Source organism: Maylandia zebra, linkage group LG19 (genome assembly GCF_041146795.1).
Source record: "Maylandia zebra isolate NMK-2024a linkage group LG19, Mzebra_GT3a, whole genome shotgun sequence".
Lineage (NCBI taxonomy): Eukaryota > Metazoa > Chordata > Actinopteri > Cichliformes > Cichlidae > Maylandia > Maylandia zebra.
Window position 1 is genome coordinate 22,393,199 of NC_135185.1, and position 26,408 is coordinate 22,419,606.

General features: G+C 37.6%; 1 protein-coding gene across 12 annotated transcripts in view; it reads right to left on the reverse strand.

Moving 5' to 3' along the window:
- Positions 1-8,400: 8,400 nt before the first annotated feature.
- The window catches only part of LOC101485855 (uncharacterized), a 29,616-nt gene continuing 11,608 nt past the window's right edge, over positions 8,401-26,408 (reverse strand). For 11 of the 12 annotated variants that reach the window (XM_076877394.1, XM_076877400.1, XM_076877404.1 and 8 more), the window contains 4 exons: positions 12,624-13,256; positions 11,659-11,989; positions 11,373-11,548; positions 8,401-10,874 (listed from right to left, as the gene is read on the reverse strand). In XM_076877394.1, the coding sequence (XP_076733509.1) occupies positions 10,652-10,874; positions 11,373-11,548; positions 11,659-11,989; positions 12,624-13,256 (1,363 nt within the window). In that variant the 3' untranslated portion in view covers positions 8,401-10,651. Of the gene's footprint in view, positions 10,875-11,372; positions 11,549-11,658; positions 11,990-12,623; positions 13,257-17,357; positions 17,397-26,408 lie in introns of those variants that run through there. The other variant, XM_076877403.1, reaches the window with a different exon arrangement.

The following is a 26,408-nucleotide window of genomic DNA, read 5'->3' on the forward strand; positions in this document are numbered from 1 at the left end:
AGGAGGAGAGTAATAATACTAATTAAAAATAATCTATATTGTTTGCAAATAAGCCAAAAGCATTAGAAATAAATCCAAAAATGGTGGTTTCTTTTGGGTTGCACAATACAAGGATCGTATTGCAAGCTTTACCACTCAGGTGGCACATATGAATGAAAATGAAAGCAAACAGGCAGTTGGCACCAGGCCAAATTTGAGTTGTATATCTGGTTTTTCAATTTTCGGAAAGACCGGTTAGATGGCACTTTACATCACAGAGTTTAAAAGTAGCCATTGTTGTGCAATAAAAGCAGACCCTAAAGTAAGTACTGTCAGCATACTGTCTCTAAAATGACTTATTTAATTCTTGCTATTTAAAGTAACGAACATAAAGAACTAAAATTGTACTACTGGTTTATTTCACTATTTCAGTTCTCATTATTGAACTTTCACATTTAAGAGGTAATATTCAGACCACAAACTCCACTGTAGGTCCATAAGATCACTGTGGCAACACTGAGAGTTGAAAAACTGTCTAAGTTCTTTCATCTGTAATAAAATGATCCATGTGGCTGCTCTACCAGATTATTCAGCCGTACTCTAGAAATAACACAAGTGTTTGGGCACACAGCACAAGCGAGACACAAGAGACTGCTCACAGATTTGCAGGCTCTGAACATATTTCTCAGAAAATACAAATTCAGGATGCTGATGCGTGACTGATCATGGTGCACGGATGATATTGGTAATGGGGAAATGTGTGCTGGGATTATGCCGATGGTGAGATCCTGTTTTTCTGACTCAGAACAATACACAGAAATACATTAAATTTGCATAGGCGTGTAGAGGACCCTTTTTCACAGCATATTTTATACATGGATGACAATACATAATAATTGGAGCACATTTTTAAAATGTCCACTACACAAAAATAAGATGCCATTCATGTTCCCCTGCTTGTTAATTCAGGGTTGGTCACCAGTGTCCTGCACTGCCTTCATCATTCATTGACCCCTAATCATCCAAATATCCTGTCCTGCAGCGAGTAGCACCACTTGCATACCGAAAAATTTGACGTTTTGGAAGAAAAACAATGTTAAAGCAAGCATGATGAAATTTGTTGTTCTTTCAGCATCTATTTACCAGATACAGACTTTTCTATTGGAAAAAAAAATGCACCATTATAATTTGTGTACAAAGTTATATAATAAATTAATCTTTTTCCTTTTATGCACAAAATAACATATTGGAATATTTAGTCTATCATTAAAAAATAAACCACTACATAATATACTGGGGGTGGATAGCTATATTACGAGAATACCAAACCTCGAACCCACTCACCTAAACTGTTTAAAACTGGAGTGCTCAATTTTTGGGCAAATGTATGTATTTTTTTTAGAAGTACAACTGACCACATCTATTCATATTTACAATAATGGTCAGCTTATTTCACGACAACCTTACTTTTATCCAACTTTGGTTTTTATGACTACTCTAAGTATTACCAACTAACCTACGGTTAGCTACTCTGTTAGTGGTGTAAGTTGACAGTATGTGGCATAAGTTAACTACAAGAGACATGCTCCTAAATATAACTAAAGGAATAAAAAATGTTTTACTTCCCTTGCAGTTCTACAGCAGTAGCTAGAATATGGGTTGATTCCAAATCTATTGTTATAACTCATTGGTTTATGCAACCATGGCTCTATGAGGCAAGCCAAAAAGGAAGCAAACTTTCTAAGTGTTTTGGAATTTGTACGTGCCAAAGCTAGCAGTTGGTCCCCCACTTCCTCTGATTTTATTCAGGGATAAAACAGAAAGTGCACATTCGGTAGGGAGCAGCCTGCCATCTACTGGCAGCCTTTTCTTTGAGGTGATTTCTGTTGATATGGATATTAAGTGGTTGTTACTGTGGTAAATGCAAGGGCGTAGATTTGGTTTTGGCATTGGTGGGGACGGATGATTCAACCACTGAACCCTGCCCTGTTTCTTATTTTTGTCCTTTTTGTCTTTGCTTCTTGATAAAAAAAGGAGAAATATACTTGCCTACATATGCTATTCTGCATGTTTTTAAACCATTTAAAATTACAATTCATAGTTTTATATGTGAATTATATAATGTTAAATTACTATTAAACAAATGACTAAGTATTTTAGACTTTAGTTTACTTCAGTCATATTCCGTATAAATCAGGTATCATGCTAAAATAAAAATAGCTTAAAATACAGTCATGACAATTAAAGAATATGACTTTAAGGACTCAACAACATTACTTCAGTTATACTACACCAACATTTCTTATACATTAGCACTAAGGGAACACTCAGTGACCTGCTGTTTTTTGTCCATAAAACTACTCATCTAAGATTACCACAAAGTAAAAGATCTCTCGGCAAAATTATGCAACACTTTAGGCACTACTGCCCCGATCAAGTCAGTGAGCTGGGATGTTTTATTCTAAACATGAACTACTGTTACAGCAACAGACATGGACTACATGTCCCACACAACAACTCAACGTCCTCTATGTGAAGGAGCCAAACACATGCCTTCTCCTCTCGTTAACTGAGAAACTGCTGGCATATTGGTTTTACATCTATACTGTCCAGTCTCTCCTGGTCGACATACAGCAGCATTGTTTAATCTCATTTGAGTCACTGTTAACCCTTAGCCATGTTAGTCTTCTGAGAGCACTGAAGCTTCTTTTGGCCTCAGTACCTGCGTTTTATCCTCAGATTACAATTATTATTCTGTGCTTGATGTGCCTCACCTTTGGCCCTGGCTCTTCCCCTCTGACTGCACTAGGACATATTGCCACCTGATAAAATAACACATTGATTCGTGCCATATAAAAAGTGAGACATGTCAATTCAGATTCTTTGTCAAACATACCATATTGAATCAGTTTACATCAGCAGCCTAACAATTGTCATGATAATAAATACTAGTTAATCATAGCACCAAATCATCAGCCTATTCTGTCAGTTTGTGCAGATCTTGACTCATCTGTAATGTTTGTAGGCTGAGTGCATTTTTAAAACAATTTGTGCAAACTGCACTACAAGGTGGAATATTTGTAAAATCATGACTAGCTCATAATATATTGTCTCAAAAATTAACCCTATGAATACGTCACTGCCATTAGGATGAAATTATTGTGTCACCAACATTTTAATGTTAGACATATAATTTTAACAGCCTCTGTAAACTAATATCCTGGCTTGCTCAAGGCTGCTGATTTCTCTGACAGTTCCAATCAAAATTAGAAATGCTGCTCTGAGACTGAGAGAACTAATAGTGCTGCCTTTTGTGCAGTTAGTTTCCAAAACACGTCATTCATGGTTACATACAGTTTTAGACTGATGTGGGCCAAAGCCTAGCATAGCCTGTAACGTTATTGTGACGGACACATTTTATGAGTGAACTTGAGTTTAAGTGACTTACAGGTTTCTTTGAAAAATACTTTCTTATATCCAGGTTCTTCCTCTTTGCTGCCGTCCTCCTCTCCTCCCTGCAGGTCATCGCCGCTGCTAGAATTAAACAGAGCTCCCTGAAAGGCACAGCCAATCACACTGGCCATATTTGTCACATGACGTAGGACTCCAGTAGCGGGCGTAATTTAACTCTTTCTGCACCGCTGGGTGAATGATGTTGACAGATCTGTTTTTTTTTTCTTACTATCGGGATTGTTGTTCTTTACTCGAAGAGATCAAATTATTGGTGGGGACAATTCAATAATCGCAGGATATTGGTGGGGACATGTCCCTGCCGTCCATGCCAAATCTACGCCCTTGGGTAAATGCATAGTTATAACTTAGAAATTACCACATTATTACATTCTTATTTCCCCCTTGTTTCCCTACTATAACTTCTTTTTTACTGATCTGTAATAGAAAGCGCTACCAGAATATTTTCCTATAGTGTTTGGAAATATACACAGCTCCTACATGAATCGTAATTATCTTTTGTCTTTGTTATACACACTTAAACATTAAATGTTACTGGTGGAAAACAATAAAAGTAAAAGTAATCATTTGGTTTAAATAGCTCTAAACCTAAAATAATCTTTTGCTGTAGTTATAGGTTATAGGATAGAACTGGACAACCAGAGGAATACATTTTCATCCATTCTTTCCTTGTCCTAGAAAATTAACCTTTTGCAATGCACCTGATTTGCTCACAAAAACAAAGAGGAAAAATAAAAATAAAGATTTATGGTTACAGCAAAAGTAATGATCACAGTTTGTTAGATTAAAAAAACCCATAAAAATCTATTTCAAAATATGCAATTAAATGGTAAAATGGTAAATGGCCTGTATTTATATAGCGCTTTACTAGTCCCTAAAGACCCCAAAGCGCTTTACATATCCAGTCATCCACCCATTCACACACACATTCACACACTGGTGATGGCAAGCTACATTGTAGCCACAGCCACCCTGGGGCGCACTGACAGAAAGGATAAAGAAGGATAATAAACTAAAACTTTGCTGATAGGGTATAATTACATGGCAGCAGCTCATTGACATGGTCAAGACAACTCCCTGAAGACAAAACTGAGTGGTTGAATGGTGATCAAAGGTGATTTTAATGAACCTGTCATGGTTGTTGGTGCCAATCTGTATTTCAGAAAATGCTTATATACTTGGATTTTCCCCACACAACCATCTCTAGTGCTTACAGAAAAAGGTCTGGAAGAGAGATAATACCAGTGAGCTGCACAAAAAAGTCTAAATGATGGCAGGGATTAGAGGAGAATGGCCAGACTGCTTTGAGCTGATAGGAAGGAAACAGCAACTCAACCAGCGTTACAACCAAAGGATGCAGAAAAGTATGGGCTCAAATTGTGGTCATAAATATTTTGTACTTGTAAATCAGGATTTGTATGTGTAAAAAGAATTTGTGTGTGCATAAAAAAAGATTTGTGTGTGGACTTAGCCAAAAAAATACGTGTGAAACTCTGCACTCAAGTTTCAAGTTACAGTAAGTCCACACACAAATCTTTTTCTCACACACACACACACACACACACACACACACACACACACACACACACACACACACACACACACACACACACTTTTTACACATACAAATCCTGATTTGCAAGTACAAAATATTTATGACAACAATTTGAGCACATAGAAAAGCACAAAATTAGACAAGAAAATTTGAAAAAAAAAAACATTGCTGGTTTGGAGAGTCTCGATTTTTGCTGTGACATTTGGATAGTAGGGTTAGAATTGAGCATTAAAGCTCTTCAGGCTGTTGTTCAGTGTTGGGAAGGTTAATTAAATGTACTCCACTACAGATTACAGAATACCATCCATCCATTCACTTCCACTTATCTCTTCAGGATCGCAGTGGGCGCTGGAGCCTATCCCAGCTGTTTTAGCACAAGAGGCAGGGTACACCCTAGACAGGCTGCCAGTCTGTCACAGGGCTAACACAGAGACAGAGAACCAATTTCACTCATGCGTTCATACCTATGGGCAATTTAGTGTTTCCAGTTACTCTAACCCCACTAAGTACATGTCTTTGGACTGTATACATGTCTTTGGACTTCCTATAGGAGGAAGCCGGAGTACCCGGGGAGAACGCACGCAAACACGAGGAGAACATGATGCAAACTCCACACAGTAAGACCCTGGCCTGAAATATTGGTCAATATTGGTCGTTGTGTCCTTGGGCAAGACACTTCACCCGTTGCCTACTGGTGGTGGTCAGAGGGCCTGGTGGCGCCAGTGTCCGGCAGCCTCGCCTCTGTCAGTGCGCCCCAGGGTGGCTGTGGCTACAATGTAGCTTGCCATCACCAGTGTGTGAACGTGTGTGTGAATGGGTGGATGACTGGCTGTGTAAAGCGCTTTAGGGTCCTTAGGGACTAGTAAAGCGCTTTACAAATACAGGCCATTTACCAATAAAGTGGACCAATATGGCATTGCCATATTTTCCCTTTGCATCTTTCCTGGCCTTCAGACAACAATTCTGATTGCTAAAGTACCGAACGGGACAGGCAAAAAAGCAAAAAAAAAAAAAAGTAATTGAACTCAGGACCTTCTTACTATGAGGCAACAGTGCTAACCACCGCGCCCCCATACTGCCCATGTATTACCAAATACATACCCCAAAATGTATTTTGTAAAGTATTCTGTCAAGTTACTCAATGAGGGTAACGTATTCTAAATACTTTGGATTACTTAATATATTGTCATGCGTTTTACAACTACGCGAATATTCTATTGCTGTTAGAGAGTTCTGGGATACCGTTGTGATAGCTCCCTCAGGACCACGACTCCAGTCAGAGAGTGGGGCACAGAGAGCGCTTTCCAGATATACTTTAATGAACATTAACTGATTGAACACCAGGCCAGTGGTACAGCAACTGGCATACTCAGTGAGAGTATGGGAGTGCATGTGTGTGGCTTTAAATTGTTCTGCCAAGCAAGTTCATCTGGCATCATCCACGACTTGCTGCTGTATCAAGGGGGGTCCACATTCTTCAATGCTCCCCTGAGTGAAAAGGAACAGAAGCTCCATCTAAGGGGGCAAAGTTGTCAAAAACACTATGCAAACCCATAAAAGAACCCCAGCTCTTCACAGGTTTCTGCTTGGTCCAGAACTTGCACACCTCCTTGGGTGTCAGGTGCATTGGTACTGTATGATCAAACTGCACCGGTGGAGCTCCCCTGATGGCAGACAAAGACCTGATGAAGAAGGGCCATGGAGCCTGTTATTACAGGTCTGATGAAGGTCTGATTGCAATGAAATGGTTAGACAAGAAATGTGTCAACCTCCTAAACAATGCCTGTCTGTTCATGCTTCTTTCATCGGTCAAACGGTGGAGCAAAGAGTCCAATGCAAAGATCACCATTCCATGCCCATCACTCATCCCTGTATATAATTAGCATATGGGAGGAATTAAACTTTCTGATGTGCTATTACACCCGTATAAGACAAGTTATAAGTTACAAGTTAAGGAGATGGCATATTCCACTTTTCAGGTACATCCTTGACTTGAATACCTGGTCTACAAGATGGACTGTGCCTTACTGGACCAGAAACCAATGGCTCTCAAAAGGTTTCCACCTGGCTGTGTCTGAACCAAGTTAACAAACCAGCATCTAGAGTTGGACAACCATGATCCAGCTCTCCAAGACCACAGAATAAATGTTACACTCTAAGACCCCAACGACCAAAACCACAAGCAGATGTGCTTGATTTGCACTTTTTCTATTTTATTTTTTTTTAAAAACAAAACTGATTTTGCAGAGTAGCATTCGAACAAAGTGGTCTGAATGTGAGTATTTTGTGCTGTAGCACATTTGTCACATTTGCAGATGAAAAAACTATGTATTTTGTTGTTGTTTTCATTCCATCAACTGAATGTTCACTGGCATGCTACTATAAATAAACTGTATCCAATGCCCGGGATAGTTTTTGTTATTAATTTAATTATAATTTGGCCCTTTATTTGATTTTCTTCAACTGCATTATCTAATGTACTTGTATTTGCATGACATTTTACCATAAACGGACATCTCAACAGTGTGGTACAGATCAATATTTTAAAAACTACAGCAATAGCACATCGAAGGTACTGAAGTTTTGCCCATCTTATTCTTCTTCTGAAGTGGTGTTGGAATTTCCAAGTAAAAAAAACGCATTCCTGCTCATGCACTGCTGGTTCCCTTCTGCTGGTGCCAGGTCCAGTGTGTAACTGACAGCATCAACATTAGAGCCTCTCATTGCGCGTTTTGTTTGGGTTTCAGAATCAGAGAAAATGTATTCATCCCAGGGTAAAAAAAAAAAAAAAAAAAAGGATCCCACAGGTTATACTGAAAACCCTGGTCGGCCACTCTCGGCCATGGGCCATATAAGTGCACGCTCATCCATTCGAGCTAAACCTGTGCCCAATGTTACGGAACAAATATATATTCTTAGTGATTTTTTTCTGGTTGTATTGTTTTATGTATTTTAATAATAAAGGCCTGTATAAAGCAAGGCCAGCTGTGAGAGAGAACTAGGTCAGAGGGTGACAGGTCGACTTAGCAACAGAGGCATATTAATAAAATGCAGGAAACCAGACAGAAAGAGCGGAACTAAATAACAAGGAAGGAGTTGTTTTTATCGCAACTATGTGTGACGTGTAAAGGACCAAAATAACACCTGTATGATACACATTTTTTGGCTTCTAATGCTAGAGATCTGCAAAATGGCTTTGGGCTGTGCACGTCTCTCTCTCTTCCGGAATTTGATTGAATAAATAATTATAAACACTTTGAAGACTGAGTCGTGTTCTCTGTATTCAGTAAAAGAATCATAAAGAACTAGATTTAATACCAACTGCAATTAATCACCAAAACTGGCGAAGGGATAAAGAGGGGATAGCCTATGAAACACAAAATGACTGCCCTATATTCCACTTATTTAAACAAAGTAACTTTATTCTGAATATCATCCATTTAAACTGTGACTGTAACGGAATACAGTTACTCATATTTTGTATTTTAACGTCCTAAGACTTGAGCTCTTTCATGGCATGCATTTTTAATATTTTTTGCTATTTTTACTGATTTTGATAGAACAGTGGCAGCATAATATCCATGTAAGTGTTTATCTGGCCCTTGTAGAGAAAAATTTTGTATTTTGGTCTAGACAACCCAAAATGTGATGTCCAAATATGTGGGCGCCGGGTCCTAGGAGGTTAAATACATAACGCTGGTACATTTAGTTACTCTCCAACACTGCTGCTAGTGGTGGTGTAATGGTGTGAGTAACACTTTCTTGGCACTCTTGGAACCACTTTCTACAAACTGCAAACTGTTTTAAACACCACCCTGATCATTGTTGCTCACCATGTCTATCCCTTTATGATCAAAATCACCGTCTGATGGTTGCTTTCAACAGGATAACACACTTCACAAACTGCAAATCCTCTCAACCCAACACCAAATAACCACATGGATCCAGTTTAACCGTAATTAATGCCTCAAAACAATTAAGGTAAATCTGAAGGCAATGGGTCCAATCTCATGCTAGGAAGGTATACCTGAGGAAGTGAAACAAAAACATCTATAATATCATAATATAATCGAACTTTTACATTTAACAGGCAACATTCGGATCATGACCTTTAAACTGTAGGCATCATCCAAGCTGCAGACAGTAACAATTATTGCCATTATAACTTAAACCTGCTCCCCCCAAAGACACAAAAAAACATACCTGTTGAAAAGTCAAACTTAATAATAAAAATAACAAGAATTTCCTCAGAGAAAAGTACAGTATTAGCACAGCAGTTTGACTTAAAACATACCCAGCTGTAAGAGTCAAGAAATTCCCTGGACCTTCGTGATTCATGGTGGCTGGGAAAAAAAATGACAAAAATATTTAAATAATACACACAACGACAAGAAGGTTGGATTCCCAGAGAATACCAGGTGGCCAAAACGGTCATCATATGCTATGTGATCCATACTGATGTATGTGAAATCACAGAAGATCACATGAGTTACCAAAAACCTCAAAGCTGGACATATGCTTTGGTGATCCTCTAACTAGTGCCATCATCATGTCAGCAGTTCAGTTTGGTGGGATGCCAATTTACTTAAAGGATCATCTGCTGTTGGCTACTCCAAGTTCTCAGATAGTTATTAAATGTAAAATATGTAGTCAATGTAAAGCTTGGAATGCTAATACAAGTCTAAGATATCATTTTCAAGTTGTATGTGATAGTAAATACCAATAACAGCGCGAGACATTCATTTTGGTGAAAATTGGCTCAAGGTCACACCAAATGTTAATAATGATAAGAACTTTATATTACCCACATTTTTTGTGGATCATCTTCAAATTTCACAATATACAAGGCCTTGAGAGGCAGGGCCTCGTCTCTTTATATTGAGATGTTGCCTTTATTCCCAGAAAAGTCTTTAAGCTTTGTTTTGAAAAGTCCAAATCTGATCGAAAAACAAGGTAGATTCAGTGGTTCTTATGCAGCTGCTACTACTCTGAGCACTCAAAGCTCTTTACACAGCTTCCCTCATAAACAAAAGTACCTTTTTCCCCAAAGCTCTTTCTATCTAACATTCATAATCCAGTGTATGCGTCACAGACACACTTGGGGTTAGTGCCATGCCATATAATATATCACATATTACGGTGATTCGATCGGGATCAAACCACTAACCTTACCATTAGTAGGTGACCTGCTCTACCTCTTGAGCTACAGCCACCCCAGGTGAAACCCCCCCCCCACACTTTCGCCATCTCTTGTTCTTCGAAGCTGACCACTGGAGAAATTCTATGGTATGTTATATTGTGGATTTAGTAAATGTTTTTTCTCTCTTCAGGCAGGGCAGTTAAAATATTTGCAGTTCTTCAAGTCAACAGTTTTATATTAAGGACTATTTAAATGGTCACACTCATATCACACAGTATTAGAACCAATGTGTCCTTCAAAAAGCTTGTAATTATTCAATGATGGCAATTAAGAAGTATTCACTGAAATGTAGGGATTTTACTGGCACCAGGTGCAAAATATGTTTTCAGAAAACAATGACACAATGAATTCACAAATGCCCCTGATTCAAAGATGCACATTCACGATCTGATTCACTGTGTTTAAAAAGTGTCCATCGTAGTGCCTGTACATCTTATCCATTAGTTCTATGTCAAGTTCAGCATCCCCACCCTCTTCAACACTTTGTCCACGTTGGGAATGAGTTTTTCCTGAAAGTCCCACAGTCGTTTATCCACATTAAGCTGCTCCAGGGTTAATGATCCCTGTAGAGCCACACGGACATGAATGATCCGACAAACATCGAGTGGAACCTTGTAGCGTTCTCCAAAATTCTTGATCACTTCATGGACTGAAGTCCACTCCACCATTCTGTGACACAAAACACAAGACAGTTAACTGCTTGGAGTTAAGGTTTTAAAATGCATTGATTACTGAAGATCCTGTTCTTTAGAAGAGCCCTGAAGGTTCTCTGAAGGTTTCACAAATCAGCCTTGGGGGATAGTGAATGCTCCCTCAAGGTTGTTCTGGGTTTTTTGGCAATAACTTTCAGAGAACATTCCATATGGAAAGTTTCACAGAATAACTTCAACTTAAGAGATTGTTAAGGAAAGATTGGAGAAAAATAACCCTCAAGTTATTCAGACGTTCTTAAATATGTTTTGTACTTGAGACTTATTGTAGCAAACGGTCATTTGATGTTTCTTGTATGTTTATCATGGTTTTGGAGAAGTTCAATAACTAAGGTACTGTTTTATTTAGTTGTAGTTATTTTTTTTAATAGCAGTCATACAGTATATGTATTATTGAGTAAACCGAAGAACTGTATCCTAAATAGAGTAAATCTTCCATCTGACAAATTCAGCTTACCTTGGCCGAACTATCATCTTGTGTGGATGGTATACGTTTCTGGCGGGGTCCTCCCTGTAGATGTGCTCCAGAATATTAATTCCTGGCACCCCGTTCCACTGAGGCAGGTGAAACCGTCCGCTTGGCTCAAAGTGTTTCTTTGGGAAAATATGATTCTCAATAAGGAACACTCCTGCCTTCAAATCAGATAAAAACAAGTCAAATACAACTTATTGTATGGGATACTGAATTTTTGATGAAATGTAATTGTGTTATTTTTTTCAAACTTATTACAAGAACAGCCTACATTTGGATGCTGATTTTGGAGCGTGTTCATCAAAGACATCAGGTCATCGTGCTGGTATGGCATTATAATCTCATCAATGTCATTCAACAGGACGTAGCGAGAACGCTCCATTGATCTGTAAATGCACTCATTAAGTGTGGTCAGCTGGCCAAAGTAATGCAAATCCCCTCCATGCTCTGAGTGAAGCCAGCCACGAGATGGATTCAGATGCTTGTCAATGGGCCAAGGAACCATTTCCACAAAGCCCTCGTCGCTGTAACTCTGCAACAGGCGATTGAGCTCTGGACCACAGCTGGTGTTATAGATCACCACTCTGTTCACACCCAGCAACCTGGGACAAAATAAGGCAAATTGGTTCATCGTTGTCAGCAAACAAAACAGATTACTTAAAACAATTGTGGTTTATATAGCAAACAGTTGGTCATTTTTCTATCCTTAGTATAATATTTATACTGTGTTATACTATTTATACTGTATTAGCCTGTACCTGTCACAATAGCTTGCAGCTATGTGACTGATAAAATACACAGACAAAAAATAATATTATAATCATTAAGAGTAGACTGTGGTGTTTCTCAAGTAGGAGGGACACTGTCTATTCCTAACTGGTTCTGAACAGCTGGAAATCCACAGTTTACAGGGCTAAAAATCCATTTTCCTACAGTGTCTGAAAAGACGTACAGCTCCTGCAGAAATTTAAACAGTGCTACTGTAAATGTTTAACACCAAGTGATAGACGTCTGAGTGGTAAGACACTGTCCAACTACACTTTAAAAAAAAAAACAAAAACAAAAAAAACTCTGGCAGCAACAGGAGTAACAGACACAACTGTGCAATGTGATACAATCCAGACACTGCATTGAAGAGGAGCCTTTGCAGAGCTTGTTAGGTTTCATTCTGTGTCAGGACCAGCTGCTGTTGCACATTTTTGACTTTGTAGCTTGTGGTGGTGTTGCAGTACTCACTTGTACATCTCCAGAGTCTGTGCAAACTGAAGCACATTGTTGTAGTCACCAAAGAGGTTAGAGATGCAGACTGTGAAGTCAAACTGCATGTTTTCTTCCTTCTGTCCAACTGTGTCTTTGTTTCTTATTGGGAGCCATTGATCAGTAGATGGACTCTCTTTGTCTGGTGTAGTCAAGAGAGTGACATGTGTCGCATTGCAATTCTGAGGAATCTGACACATGACATCCGTAGTGACAAAGGGAAAACCAAAGTTATCTGGATGCTGTAAAATTGTTGCTGGAGTGGTTTTACTCAAATAACCAGTACAGCAGAAAAAGCAGTGAAGGGGTTGGATGGAGTCTCTCCTAAATATGCCAATGATGCGTATATCAAAATCCTTCACTCTTTGGTCCATGTAGGCTGACACCAGTAAGTGCTTGGTATTGTTAAGCGGCATGATGGTCTGCTCGGATATCCTCATGGAGCAAGCACTTGGCGGCCCAGATGGTTTTGGGATTGAGTTGTATGTGCTGGGCGTTTTCACAGTGAAGACCAAAAAGAGGAAGAGCGCAGTGATGAAGACGAGAACCAACTTCTTTTTAAAATGCTTTAACAGCTCCATCCAGCCAGTGGAGATGAAACCAGTTCCCAACCTGTACCAGAACACAGAATTGTGGTTAGTTTCAAAACTAGTTTTGTTCATGAGCAATACTTCACCAGGCTTTCAAAAAGGAAACCCTAAACATTTTCAGTGGGATATTTTCTTGGGTTGTTTATTAAATCCCTTAACACTGACCTGTCAATCATTCAAACATGAAAAGGCACTTAAATCAAGAATGAGCCAGTGTTGTGTCTACACAGACAACTTAGCAAACAACCAATCATAAATTTTATGTTAAAGCACCTTGTTACATGCAGCCTGATTCAGCTGAATCTACACCAACAAGGTCATTCCTGAAGAAATATTAACCAAAACCTTGTCATATCTCAGCATGCTGTGCAGTGTATCCTTAACAATATGAGGAAACTGGACAAATGGAGGGCAAAAGAAGAAGTGGCAGGCCTAAAAAAAAACTATCTACAGCAGATGAACAGTATCTATTAAAAGGCAAACAAATAAACAAACAAAAAAATCCAGCAAAGACCTGGCACAGGAGCTGAGATGCATCTAATCCTCCAGTTGATCGATCTACTGTTCAGTGAAGCCTCAACAAAAATCGTCTCAATGCAAAGGTGGCTGTCTAGAAATGTTTGGCAGAAAAGTCAAATTTTGTCCAAAACTCGAGTGCCTTGAGGTGACTTTAGTTGTGATTTGGCATTAGAAAAAAATTTTTTAAACTGAAATGAATGAGCTCTTGTGATGGTATTTGCTTAAAAATGTGCAAATAGAAACAAAAAGAAAGAACCACAACATTACAACTAATACATGCTGTGAGCAGTACATTAAAAAGAAAAAGTATGTCCATGCTTTTTTCCTTTGTTTGATCCATGCAATTAAGAAATGTTTAATAACAGTTAATACACCTACGACTAGTGGTGTGTATGGTTGTCCAGCTGCACCATGGCACAACAGAGGGTGATTAATATGGGCCAAAAAAAAAAAAAAAGTCATTGGACATCCTCTTCCCTCCTTGAAGGACCTGTCCAGCACTCACTGTCTCACGAGGGCAGGCAGCATCCTACAGGATTGCACACACCCAGGGCACCGGGTGTTTAAGCTGCTGCTGTCTGGCAGGAGATTCAGGGTACTGGTATGTGGATAAACAGACTCAAGGACAGCTTTTACAACAGGGCAATAGCCCTAAGCAATGCTAACAGCTGACCTGATTGGCCATCACGTGCAATGAACATTCACCCATTCATTTATATATTTATTAAGTCATTCATTTTTCTTTTGCTCATACCTTTTTTGCACTTTTAAAAAAAAACCCACTTTAAGTTACTGTGTTGTGTTCAGGTGTGCATAGTGCTGATGTGGGACAATTTCCAATTTCGTTTGTACTATTGTACTAGGTATGACTCTGACAATAAAGCATTATCTTATCTTAAAAATATATATTTAAAAAAAGTTAAAAAGACTGTTGCAGAAGCCAGAAAAGAGTGGTTTAAGACTGGCGGAAGACCTGCAAATAAGGACACGGAGCAGTTGGATGAATTGCTGATGGGAATAATGGAAAACCAACAACCTTTGGAGAACATATGAGATGAGCTCAGACGGGGGATCAAGCACACCTAAACTGAGTATATTAGTGCACTGATTTAGCCTCTCCTAATCATTTTATACTATTGTTTGTCATCAACAACTGTCTCATCTGTTCATTTAATCACATTAACTGTTCTTGTGTGTAGTTGGAAATCAAATGGACAGAAATGCAGAGTTGCAAGGCAACTTCCTAATGGAGCTTCGGGAGTTGCAGAGACGTCAAACGGCCGCTGGCTATGTCCAGATGTTGACGAGAGGATCCGTTATTACTGAGGGCCCTCGTCTTTGTGGTAACAACTGGGTTTTTCAACAGGACAACGCTACAGTACACAATGCCCGCAGAACAAGGGACTACTTCCAGGAGAATAACATCACTCTTCTGAACTATCCCGCGTGTTCCCCTGATCTAAATCCAATTGAGAACCTTGGGGATGGATGACAAGGGAAGTTTACAAAAATGGACAAAAGTTCAAGGCATCTTCACCACTTGGAGAAATGTTTTCAGTCGCCTCAAGGAAAGGCTTGCAATCAAGCATGCAGCAACAAATTTTTGAAGTGATCAAAAATAATCGTGGAACTACTCATTACTGACTTCATGTTTGGAACTTTGACTTCAGTTTAGGAGGGGGGGCTTTTTTGGAGGTGTGATCCTAAACTTTTGATCAGCTGTAAAACCGCCTGTTTCAGTTTAATTGTTTTAATTGCATCAAAAAATGTTTTGTCTCACTCCCATTTCTTCTCATTGCATGTTGAAGCTCTACTTGGAACCTTGTTAAGATCCAATCATGCAAAATACGATTGTTTTTTGCCATTTTTCAAGATGTTTTAATCTTTTGAACGGGACTGTATAAGAGATATTTAAAGTTATCAATTTTTCCTATGCTGCATAATTCCATAAATCTTGCTTTATACTTTTCATGTCGAAAATAGTAAAAATAAAGTAAAAACATTAATGAGAAGGTTTGTCCAAACTTTTGACTGGTAGTGTACATTTTCTAGTAGAGAGGTAACGAGCTGTTAAATTTATTTAGAAAAAAAATGCCCACGGGAATATGGAGGAAAAACACAGACATGAATGTAGCTTACATCTGTGGATCTGTGCAAAGCTGGCAGTGTTAAATTTCTTTCAAAACCCCCACGTGGGCTTGTGATGTATTATATTTTAACCTTTTTTTTTTTTTAATTTGCCTCTTACGGGCACCAGCATACCCTCCGCATTGATCACTCTGCTTACTGCCACAACATCATCATGCAGTCACTTATATTAATGCCACTATTAAGGTGTGGTAACCTGCTGCAGTATTCTCCTGAATGATAGGTGCTGGGCACAAATGTACCGATGTAGGAAGAGAAGAAATCAAAACCAGAAGCAAATAGTTTTTCCAAAGTGTTTTTAACAAAGTCTCCAATTTTTAAACAGCTGCAACATTGTCCTCTGTATAACTGTATCCGAGTTTCTGTACTGGAATATCATTAAAAACGAACACACTCAAACATTTGTGTCTTCAACCCAGCTGTGACACAACCCGCCACGTTACGAGAAATCGAGAGCCACACAATCGGCCGCAAATATTGTGACGAATGCCTCATGATGTGATATCAAAATCAGCGAGCGACACCCATGACACAGGTTGCACAGCAAGCATAAAAACAACATCATTATCCATTCCTGGGTCCACTCTTCTTTGATTCCCATAGCCAAAACAAACACTGTGGTATCACTGAGTTAAAAGTGACCCAAATGATTTCATCTTCAATGATCAGTGTGGCTGCCTCCCAGCTGTTACAGTAACATTAACATCCAGGCATGCATGAAAGAGAGTTTGAAGTTAGCAGGAAGTTAGTTTGCCAGTTTCCATCTAAAGATGAAATGCCATGATCCGACTGGCACGATCTGATATCGTCGTGTTGGTGTTGTTTCCAGATCATCATACTAAATGTTGTTCCAGGATCAACATTGCAAGTGACCAATCAATGTTGTGACGTCATACTTTTACGACTTTGGGAAAAACCGCCGTAAAACAAAAAACTGTACTTAAGCTGCGAGAAACCGCCTCTGTCCGCCGATCAACGGACCCTGACCCTAACCCTTTAATAAATGGTAAGCAGAACTGATATTGTCCTTGCAACATTGGAATTTCATAAATGCACGAATGGCTTGGCGCGCAAAAGAATAACCTGGAACAACATTTTCATGATGATCTGGGAACAACACCAACACTACGATATCAGATCATCCTTCTGACTGACGGATTTCTAAAAACACTAAATTAAACAGCACCAGTGTTTGTATGGTTTATGAAGTTGGGCTAGCTGGCATAGAATGGCTAGCTACAGAGCTATGGTTAAGATAATACAAACAAATTTGCAGAACGAAGATTGAGGATGAACATTAACTTTTTCACCCCAAAACCCCTTAATGTGATAGTCAAATATATATACAGTCAACCATATAACAGGTGTACAGGCTAAGCCTACGCTTGAAGCCACTGAGGTGTATGACTGGTGAACTTGACAAGAAAGTCCAGTCAATAACTCCAGCTGTATTTACCTTGTCAGTTTAAGCAGTCTAAGCAATCACCATTGATTGTGTGGATGCCTTAATAGGCATCCACACTATTGAGTTCCTGTTTCTCTTTATTCTTTATTATTCCGGGTGTTTCCGTACACTTTTCGCCGTGGATCTACTTCCACAATTTTTGTGCTATTTTCACCGTTCAAACTCTAAACTGTTCTGCTCTTTCTGCTAATGCCGGCTATGACTTTTGGTGTTTATTGCTATTATACTTTTTAAAATATTACACTTTTTTCCTTTAATTTGTCCCATTGAAATGAATGGGAAACTTCCACAATTCTGCTAAAACGTTCTTGTCTTTGAAACTTAACTACTTCCTCATACTTTCACCTAGAAACTCCATTCAAACTTTAAAACGTTCTCAAATGATTGGGCTATTCCTGTGTGATTCAGCTTTTTCAGATCTTCTACCGTTTTCATCTTATCTCTCTTTAAGTCTTCAGTTGCAAAATTGTGATTTTTCAGAAAATACATGCGTTGCTATGGTTGCTATGCAATTAAGTCAGAGGGGACAGTGAAACTGTTTGAATTTTCTCTTCATGTCCAAACAACTTCTTGCTGCTCGCTCAATTTCCACTCAAGCCCCACAAATTATACATCAAAACGTAGGTATTTTTGCTGGCTTTCAGAAAATGTCCCTATCATTGTTGTGGGACTCATAGTTATTTTGCAAATCTCCTCAGAGTAACACAAAGTGTGAAAACTCTCCATATAAACTCAATGGAGAGTTTGTTCAAAATCACCGCTGGATTTCTGTAATGAGAGGCATTTTCAAATTGTCATATCTCCTTAACGAAGCAAAGTTAAGACATGATGCTTGTCCCCGTATATCTTCAGACACTCCTGACGCTCACAATTCAAGAATTTCTTTCTCACCTATTACCGTTCTGAAATGAGTTGGACTTGTTTGAGGGTAGGAAATTTGTCCCTCGCTCAGATTTCATCAGATTTCAATCTCTGGAAATGAACCACTTTTTTCTCTCGTCATATCTTTTTGATGGATTTCCACAGAGCCCTGAAAATTTCCATGACTGTTCACCAAAGCCTGCTGTTTCTTACGGTGAAAGAATGATTTTGATGCTCCATATAGATTTAGAGTTACCAAAGGTTGTTTGAGAGCAAGTCAAGGCAGTTTTTGCTTCGCCTCTACTCAGTTACAGTGTATTACAAGTCATATATCTTTAATAATTTATATTTTATCTCTGAATTATGAAGACCTGAAGATTCCCCCATCTCTTCTGAATAAAACAATGTCTGAATGACCGTTCTAGCCTCTACGGTTAGGAAATTATGGCCATTTGTTCGAGTGGAATCCTGAATGTCAGAAATACACTGAAGAAAACTCACACCTCTCTCTGTCTCTGTGTGTATAAGGGCTGACTACAGCAGGTGCAGCTAATTTAACTGACCTACATATACCAAGCCCAGACTCTCAACAGCTCCTGTTCCCTTTACTCTCTGTGTATGTGTGTCTGTGTATCAATATTTCTCCTATGTTTAGGTATTACTCCTCAATCATAGTATTTCTGCTAAAACAAAGTACTTCTGCTACATCTTAGTACTTCTGCTAAATCATAGTATTTTTGAAAAATCATAGTATTTTTGCAAAATCATGGTATTTGTGCAAAATCATGGTTTTGGGGCCAAATCATAATATTTCTGTTATTTTATAATATATGTGCTGAATATATTATATGTGCCAAATCATAGTATTTATCCCAAATTATAGTATTTATGCCAAATTACAGTATTTCTGCTTAAAAGCAGAAATAGTACCTTTTAGCAGGAATTTCTACCAAAAGATAGTACTTCTGCTAAATCAGAGTATTTCTGCCAAATCACAGTATTCCTGCCAAATCATAGTATTTGTACTGAAACATAGTACTTCTGCCCCATCATAGTATTTGTACTAAATCATAGTACTTGTGCCAAATCATAGTATTTGTGCCAAAGCATCGTATTTGTATGGAGTCATAGTATTTCTTCTAAATCATAGTATTTCAATCAAATCTCAGTAGTTGTTGTTAAAACGCAGTATTATTGCCAAATCATAGTATTTGTACCCAATCATAGTATTTCTGCTAAATCATAGCATTTGTGCCAAATCATGGTATTTGTGCAATAACATAGTATGTCTGCAAAACCATAGTATATCTCTTATGTTATAGTATTACTACTAAGGCATAGTATTTCTGCCAAATCATAGTATTTTGTACTAAATCATAGTACTTGTGCCAAATCATAGTATTTGTTGCACATCATAGTATTGGAACCAAAACATAGTATTTCTTCCAAAGCATCGTATTTGTATGGAGTAATAGTATTTCTTCTAAATCATAGTATTTCAATCAAATCTCAGTAGTTGTTGTTAAAACGCAGTATTATTGCCAAATCATAGTAGTTGTACCCAATCATAGTATTTCTGCTAAATCATAGCATTTGTGCCAAATCATGGTATTTGTGCAATAACATAGTATGTCTGCAAAACCATAGTATATCTCTTATGTTATAGTATTACTACTAAGGCATAGTATTTCTGCCAAATCATAGTATTTTGTACTAAATCATAGTACTTGTGCCAAATCATAGTATTTGTTGCACATCATAGTATTGGAACCAAATCATAGTATTTGTGCCAAAGCATCGTATTTGTATGGAGTCATAGTATTTCTTCTAAATCATAGTATTTCAATCAAATCTCAGTAGTTGTTGTTAAAACGCAGTATTATTGCCAAATCATAGTATTTGTACCCAATCATAGTATTTCTGCTAAATCATAGCATTTGTGCCAAATCATGGTATTTGTGCAATAACATAGTATGTCTGCAAAACCATAGTATATCTCTTATGTTATAGTATTACTACTAAGGCATAGTATTTCTGCCAAATCATAGTATTTTGTACTAAATCATAGTACTTGTGCCAAATCATAGTATTTGTTGCACATCATAGTATTGGAACCAAAACATAGTATTTCTTCCAAAGCATCGTATTTGTATGGAGTAATAGTATTTCTTCTAAATCATAGTATTTCAATCAAATCTCAGTAGTTATGTTAAAATGCAGTATTATTGCCAAATCATAGTAGTTGTACCCAATCATAGTATTTTTGCCGAATCATGGTATTTTTGCCAAATCGTGGTATTTGTGCCCAATTAATAATTCTGTTATGTTATAGTATTACTACTAAGTCGTAGAATATCTGTTATGTTATAGTGTATCTGCGGAATATAGTATGTGTGCCAAATCATAGTATTTGTGCTAAAACATAGTATTTCTGCCATATTGTGGCATTTGTGCAAGAACATTGAACTGTTATGTTATAGTATTACTACTAAGTCATAGTATTTCTGCGTTGTTATAGTATTTGTGCTAAAACGTATTATCTCTGCCAAGTCATAGAATTACTGCAATTTCATAGTTTTTTTAGGAAATCTGTTATGTTATAGTATTACTACTAAGTCATAATATTTCTGCCAAATCATAGTATTTGTGCCAAAGCATCGTATTTGTATGGAGTCATAGTATTTCAATCAAATCTCAGTAGTTGTTGTTAAAACGCAGTATTTGTACCCAATCATAGTATTTCTGCTAATTCATAGCATTTGTTCCAAATCATGGTATTTGTGCAAAAACATAGTATGTCTGCAAAACCATAGTATATCTCTTATGTTATAGTATTACTACTAAGGCATAGTATTTCTGCCAAAACATAGTATTTGTCCCAAAGCATCGTATTTGTATGGAGTAATAGTATTTCTTCTAAATCATAGTATTTCAATCAAATCTCAGTAGTTGTGTTAAAATGCAGTATTATTGCCAAATCATAGTATTTGTACCCAATCATAGTATTTTTGCCAAATTGTGGTATTTGTGCCCAATTAATAATTCTGTTATGTTATAGTATTACTACTAAGTCGTAGAATATCTGTTATGTTATAGTGTATCTGCGGAATATAGTATGTGTGCCAAATCGTAGTATTTATACCAAATCACAGTATTTATGCTAAAACATAGTATTTCTGCCATATTGTGGTATTTGTGCAAGAACATTGAACTGTTATGTTATAGTATTACTACTAAGTCATAGTATTTCTGCCAAATCATAGTATTTGTGTGAATTTGTATACTGTAATATCACTGTAGTATGTAGTGGCTAAGTAGGGGGTGTTTACAGTGTAAATAGGTCATCTCTTGTGTTGGAGTGCCCTCTTGTGGCGCATTTTGGGTAGTGCCTTAGTAAACATGAACCCTGTAAGAAGTGGTATCAGACTGATTTGTAGTGGAGGAATTTGTTGCCAGTTTTCTTAATCATAGAAACCACACCATATCACCTCTCCACATCCTCCTACTGTATGCCATGCCTCCCTGTACCATCCATCTGACCGCCAATAAACTCCACCTGTGGTAATCTAATCCCTGGATGTCAGCCTCTCCTTCTGACCGAGGATAGTTACTATTGCAGCACCACCCAGCATTAAACTGATGTACACCATTCTGTACAATAGTATTTGTGCTAAAAAGTAGTATTTCTGCCAAATCGTAGTATTACTGCTATTTCATACTATTTAAGCAAAATTACAGTGTTTCTGCAAAAACATGTTTGAGGGGTGGAAATCTGTCCTCCTCTCATTTTTCAAACTCCGAAAATTAAGCCATTTCTTCTCTCGTCATGTCTCCGCCACGGAGATACAAAGAGCTATGTAAATCGCAGTCAAAGTACACCAAAGTCCGCTGATTCACCCAGTGCAAGAATTATGCTTCTATCCCACCCAGTTTTTGAGTACAAATTTATACACTATCATAGACCGGTAATTCATATTGATAATTTATTACAATTCTGCAAAGTTTAATGATTTTAACAGCTTTTCTAATATGGACCTCAGATTCTTGTTAACAGTCTATGGCAGAAACACATACAAGTACACAGCCTGATGAAGCAGACAGAAGCAGTACCTCTGATTCGTTCAGCATTTTCACCTCTTATCAGCACAAATCTCAGCCTCTTCTGCTGTTTTCATTAGAATTGTAAGCTTTTCCACCTTTTTTCAGTTACGTGAGAACCAGTTTGGCTCAATGAGTAGCTGAAAAATATCAGCCTCTTCTGCTGTTTTAGCAGGATTTCAGAGTTCAGCTTTTTCACTTGTTTTAAGCACAAATTTCAGTTTCTTTACCTCATTTCACAACAAAGTTCTTCCTCTTCACCTCTTTTCTGCTAATTTGAGCTTCTGCTCCACAGTGCACATTGTCCCTCTCATCATATCTTTGCTTGTGACCAGAACTCATTTGGCTCAGAGGGTAGGGCATCTGCCGTGAGACCCGGTGGCAGAGGTTTGAATCCTACCTGTGACAGTTGCTACACATGTTCCCTGCTTGCATGCGCTCTGCTTTCTTGTGTGTCACTGCTCTCCAGTGTGTCATTACACATACAGCCATCTTCAGCAAGCACTTCTGCTTCTACACCTCTTTTCAGCTCATCTTTTTGCTTCTTTGCCTCTTTTCAGCAGAAATTCTTCTGATTCACCTCTTTTCTGCCAAATGTTTAGCTTTTTCACCTCTTATCAGCACAATTCTAAGCAGCTTCTGCTAATTTCACCACAATTGTCACTCTCTCCACCTGTTCTTTGTGTGAATGAGTTTGGTGCAGTGAGGCGAATCGCTGCCTTTAGACCAGAAGGGCCAGGTTCAAATCCTGCTCAGGGCAATGTTTTTTGTTTTGTTTTTCAACTTTTTCAGCTTTTTTCAGCAGACATCTTCAGCGTTAAGGCATCCACACAGCATTTTCGCAGGAAATGCAAATTTTTCTAGTTGCATTTGATATTTCACAATTGATCGTAAGATCCAACATAAATCACCGCAGTCACAAACTGTTTGGTCCTTCCAACCAGCAACACCTGACCCTAATTGTGTGGATGCCTTAATAGGCATCCACACTATTGAGTTCCTGTTTCTCTTTATTCTTTATTATTCCGGGTGTTTCCGTACACTTTTCGCCGTGGATCTACTTCCACAATTTTTGTGCTATTTTCACCGTTCAAACTCTAAACTGTTCTGCTCTTTCTGCTTATGCCGGCTATGACTTTTGGTGTTTATTACTATTATACTTTTTAAAATATTACACTTTTTTCCTTTAATTTGTCCCATTGAAATGAATGGGAAACTTCCACAATTCTGCTAAAACTTTCTTGTCTTTGAAACTTAACTACTGCCTCATACTTTCACCTAGAAACTCCATTCAAACTTTAAAACGTTCTCAAATGATTGGGCTATTCCTGTATGATTCAGCTTTTTCAGATCTTCTACTGTTTTCATCTTATCTCTCTTTAAGTCTTCAGTTGCAAAATTGTGATTTTTCAGAAAATACATGCGTTGCTATGGTTGCTATGCAATTAACTCAGAGGGGACAGTGAAACTGTTTGAATTTTCTCTTCATGTCCAAACAACTTCTTGCTACTCACTCAATTTCCACTCAAGCCCCACAGATTATACACCAAAACGTAGGTATTTTTGCTGGCTTTCAGAAAATGTCCCTATCATTGTTGTGGGACTCATAGTTATTTTGCAAATCTCCTCAGAGTAACACAAAGTCAGAAAACTCTCCATATAAACTCAATGGAGAGTTTGTTCAAAATCACCGCTGGATTTCTCTAATGAGAGGCATTTTCAAATTGTCATATCTCCTTAACGAAGCGAAGTTAAGACATGAGGCTTGTCCCGGTATATCTTCAGACACTCCTGATGCTCACAATTCAAGAATTATTTTCTCACCTATTACCGTTCTGAGATGAGTTAGACTTGTTTGAGGGTAGGAAATTTGTCCCTCGCTCAGATTTCATCAGATTTCAAATTCTGGAAATGAGTCACTTTTTTCTCTCATCATATCTTTTTGATGGATTTCCACAGAGCCCTGAAAATTTCCATGACTGTTCACCAAAGCCTGCTGTTTCTTACGGTGAAAGAATGATTTTGATGCTCCATATAGATTTAGAGTTACCAAAGGTTGTTTGAGAGCAAGTCAAGGCAGTTTTTGCTTCGCCTCTACTCAGTTACAGTGTATTACAAGTCATATATCTTTAATAATTTATATTTTATCTCTGAATTATGAAGACCTGAAGATTCCCCCATCTCTTCTGAACAAAACAATGTCTGAATGACCGTTCTAGCCTCTACGGTTAGGAAATTATGGCCATTTGTTCGAGGGGAATCCTGAATGTCAGAAATACACTGAAGAAAACTCACACCTCTCTCTGTGTCTGTGTGTGTAAGGGCTGACTACAGCAGGTGCAGCTAATTTAACTGACCTACATATACCAAGCCCAGACTCTCAACAGCTCCTGTTCCCTTTACTGTCTGTGTATGTGTGTCTGTGTATCAATATTTCTCCTATGTTTAGGTATTACTCCTCAATCATAGTATTTCTGCTAAAGCAAAGTACTTCTACTACATCTTAGTACTTCTGCTAAATCATAGTATTTTTTGAAAAATCATAGTATATTTGCCAAATCATGGTATTTGTGCAAAATCATGGTTTTGGGGCCAAATCATAATATTTCTGTTATGTTATAGTATATGTGCTGAATATATTATATGTGCCAAATCACAGTATTTATACCAAATTATAGTATTTATGCCAAATTACAGTATTTCTGCTAAAAAGCAGAAATAGTCCTTTTTAGCAGGAATTTCTGCCAAAAGATAGTATTTATGTTAAAACATAGTATTTCTGCTAAATCAGAGTATTCCTGCCAAATCATAGTATTTGTACTGAAACATAGTACTTCTGCCCAATCACATTATTTGTACTAAATGATAGTACTTGTGCCAAATCATAGTATTTGTGCCAAAGCATCGTATTTGTATGGAGTCATAGTATTTCTTCTAAATCATAGTATTTCAATCAAATCTCAGTAGTTGTTGTTAAAACGCAGTATTATTGCAAAATCATAGTATTTGTACCCATTCATAGTATTTCTGCTAAATCATAGCATTTGTGCCAAATCATGGTATTTGTGCAAAAACATAGTATGTCTGCAAAACCATAGTATATCCCTTATGTTATAGTATTACTACTAAGGCATAGTATTTCTGCCAAATCATAGTATTTGTACTAAATCATAGTACTTGTGCCAAATCATAGTATTTGTTGCACATCATAGTATTGGAACCAAAACATAGTATTTGTCCCAAAGCATCGTATTTGTATGGAGTAATAGTATTTCTTCAAAATCATAGTATTTCAATCAAATCTCAGTAGTTGTGTTAAAATGCAGTATTATTGCCAAATCATAGTATTTGTACCCAATCATAGTATTTTTGCCATGTCATTGTATTTGTGCCAAATCATAGTATTTTTGCCAAATTGTGGTATTTGTGCCCAATTAATAATTCTGTTATGTTATAGTAGTACTACTAAGTTGTAGAATATCTGTTATGTTATAGTGTATCTGCGGAATATAGTATTTGTGCCAAATCGTAGTATTTATACCAAATCACAGTATTTGTGCTAAAACATAGTATTTCTGCCATATTGTGGCATTTGTGCAAGAACATTGAACTGTTATGTTATAGTATTACTACTAAGTCATAGTATTTCTGCGTTGTTATAGTATTTGTACTAAAACGTAGTATCTCTGCCAAGTCATAGAATTACTGCAATTTCATAGTTTTTTTTAGGAAATCTGTTATGTTATAGTATTACTACTAAGTCATAGTATTTCTGCCAAATCATAGTATTTGTGCCAAAGCATCGTATTTGTATGGAGTCATAGTATTTCAATCAAATCTCAGTAGTTGTTGTTAAAACGCAGTATTATTGCCAAATCATAGTATTTGTACCCAATCTTAGTATTTCTGCTAAATCATAGCATTTGTTCCAAATCATGGTATTTGTGCAGAAAACTTGGTTTGTCTGCAAAACCATAGTATATCTCTTATGTTATAGTATTACTACTAAGGCATAGTATTTCTGCCAAATCATAGTATTTGTACTAAATCATAGTACTTGTGCCAAATCATAGTATTTGTTGC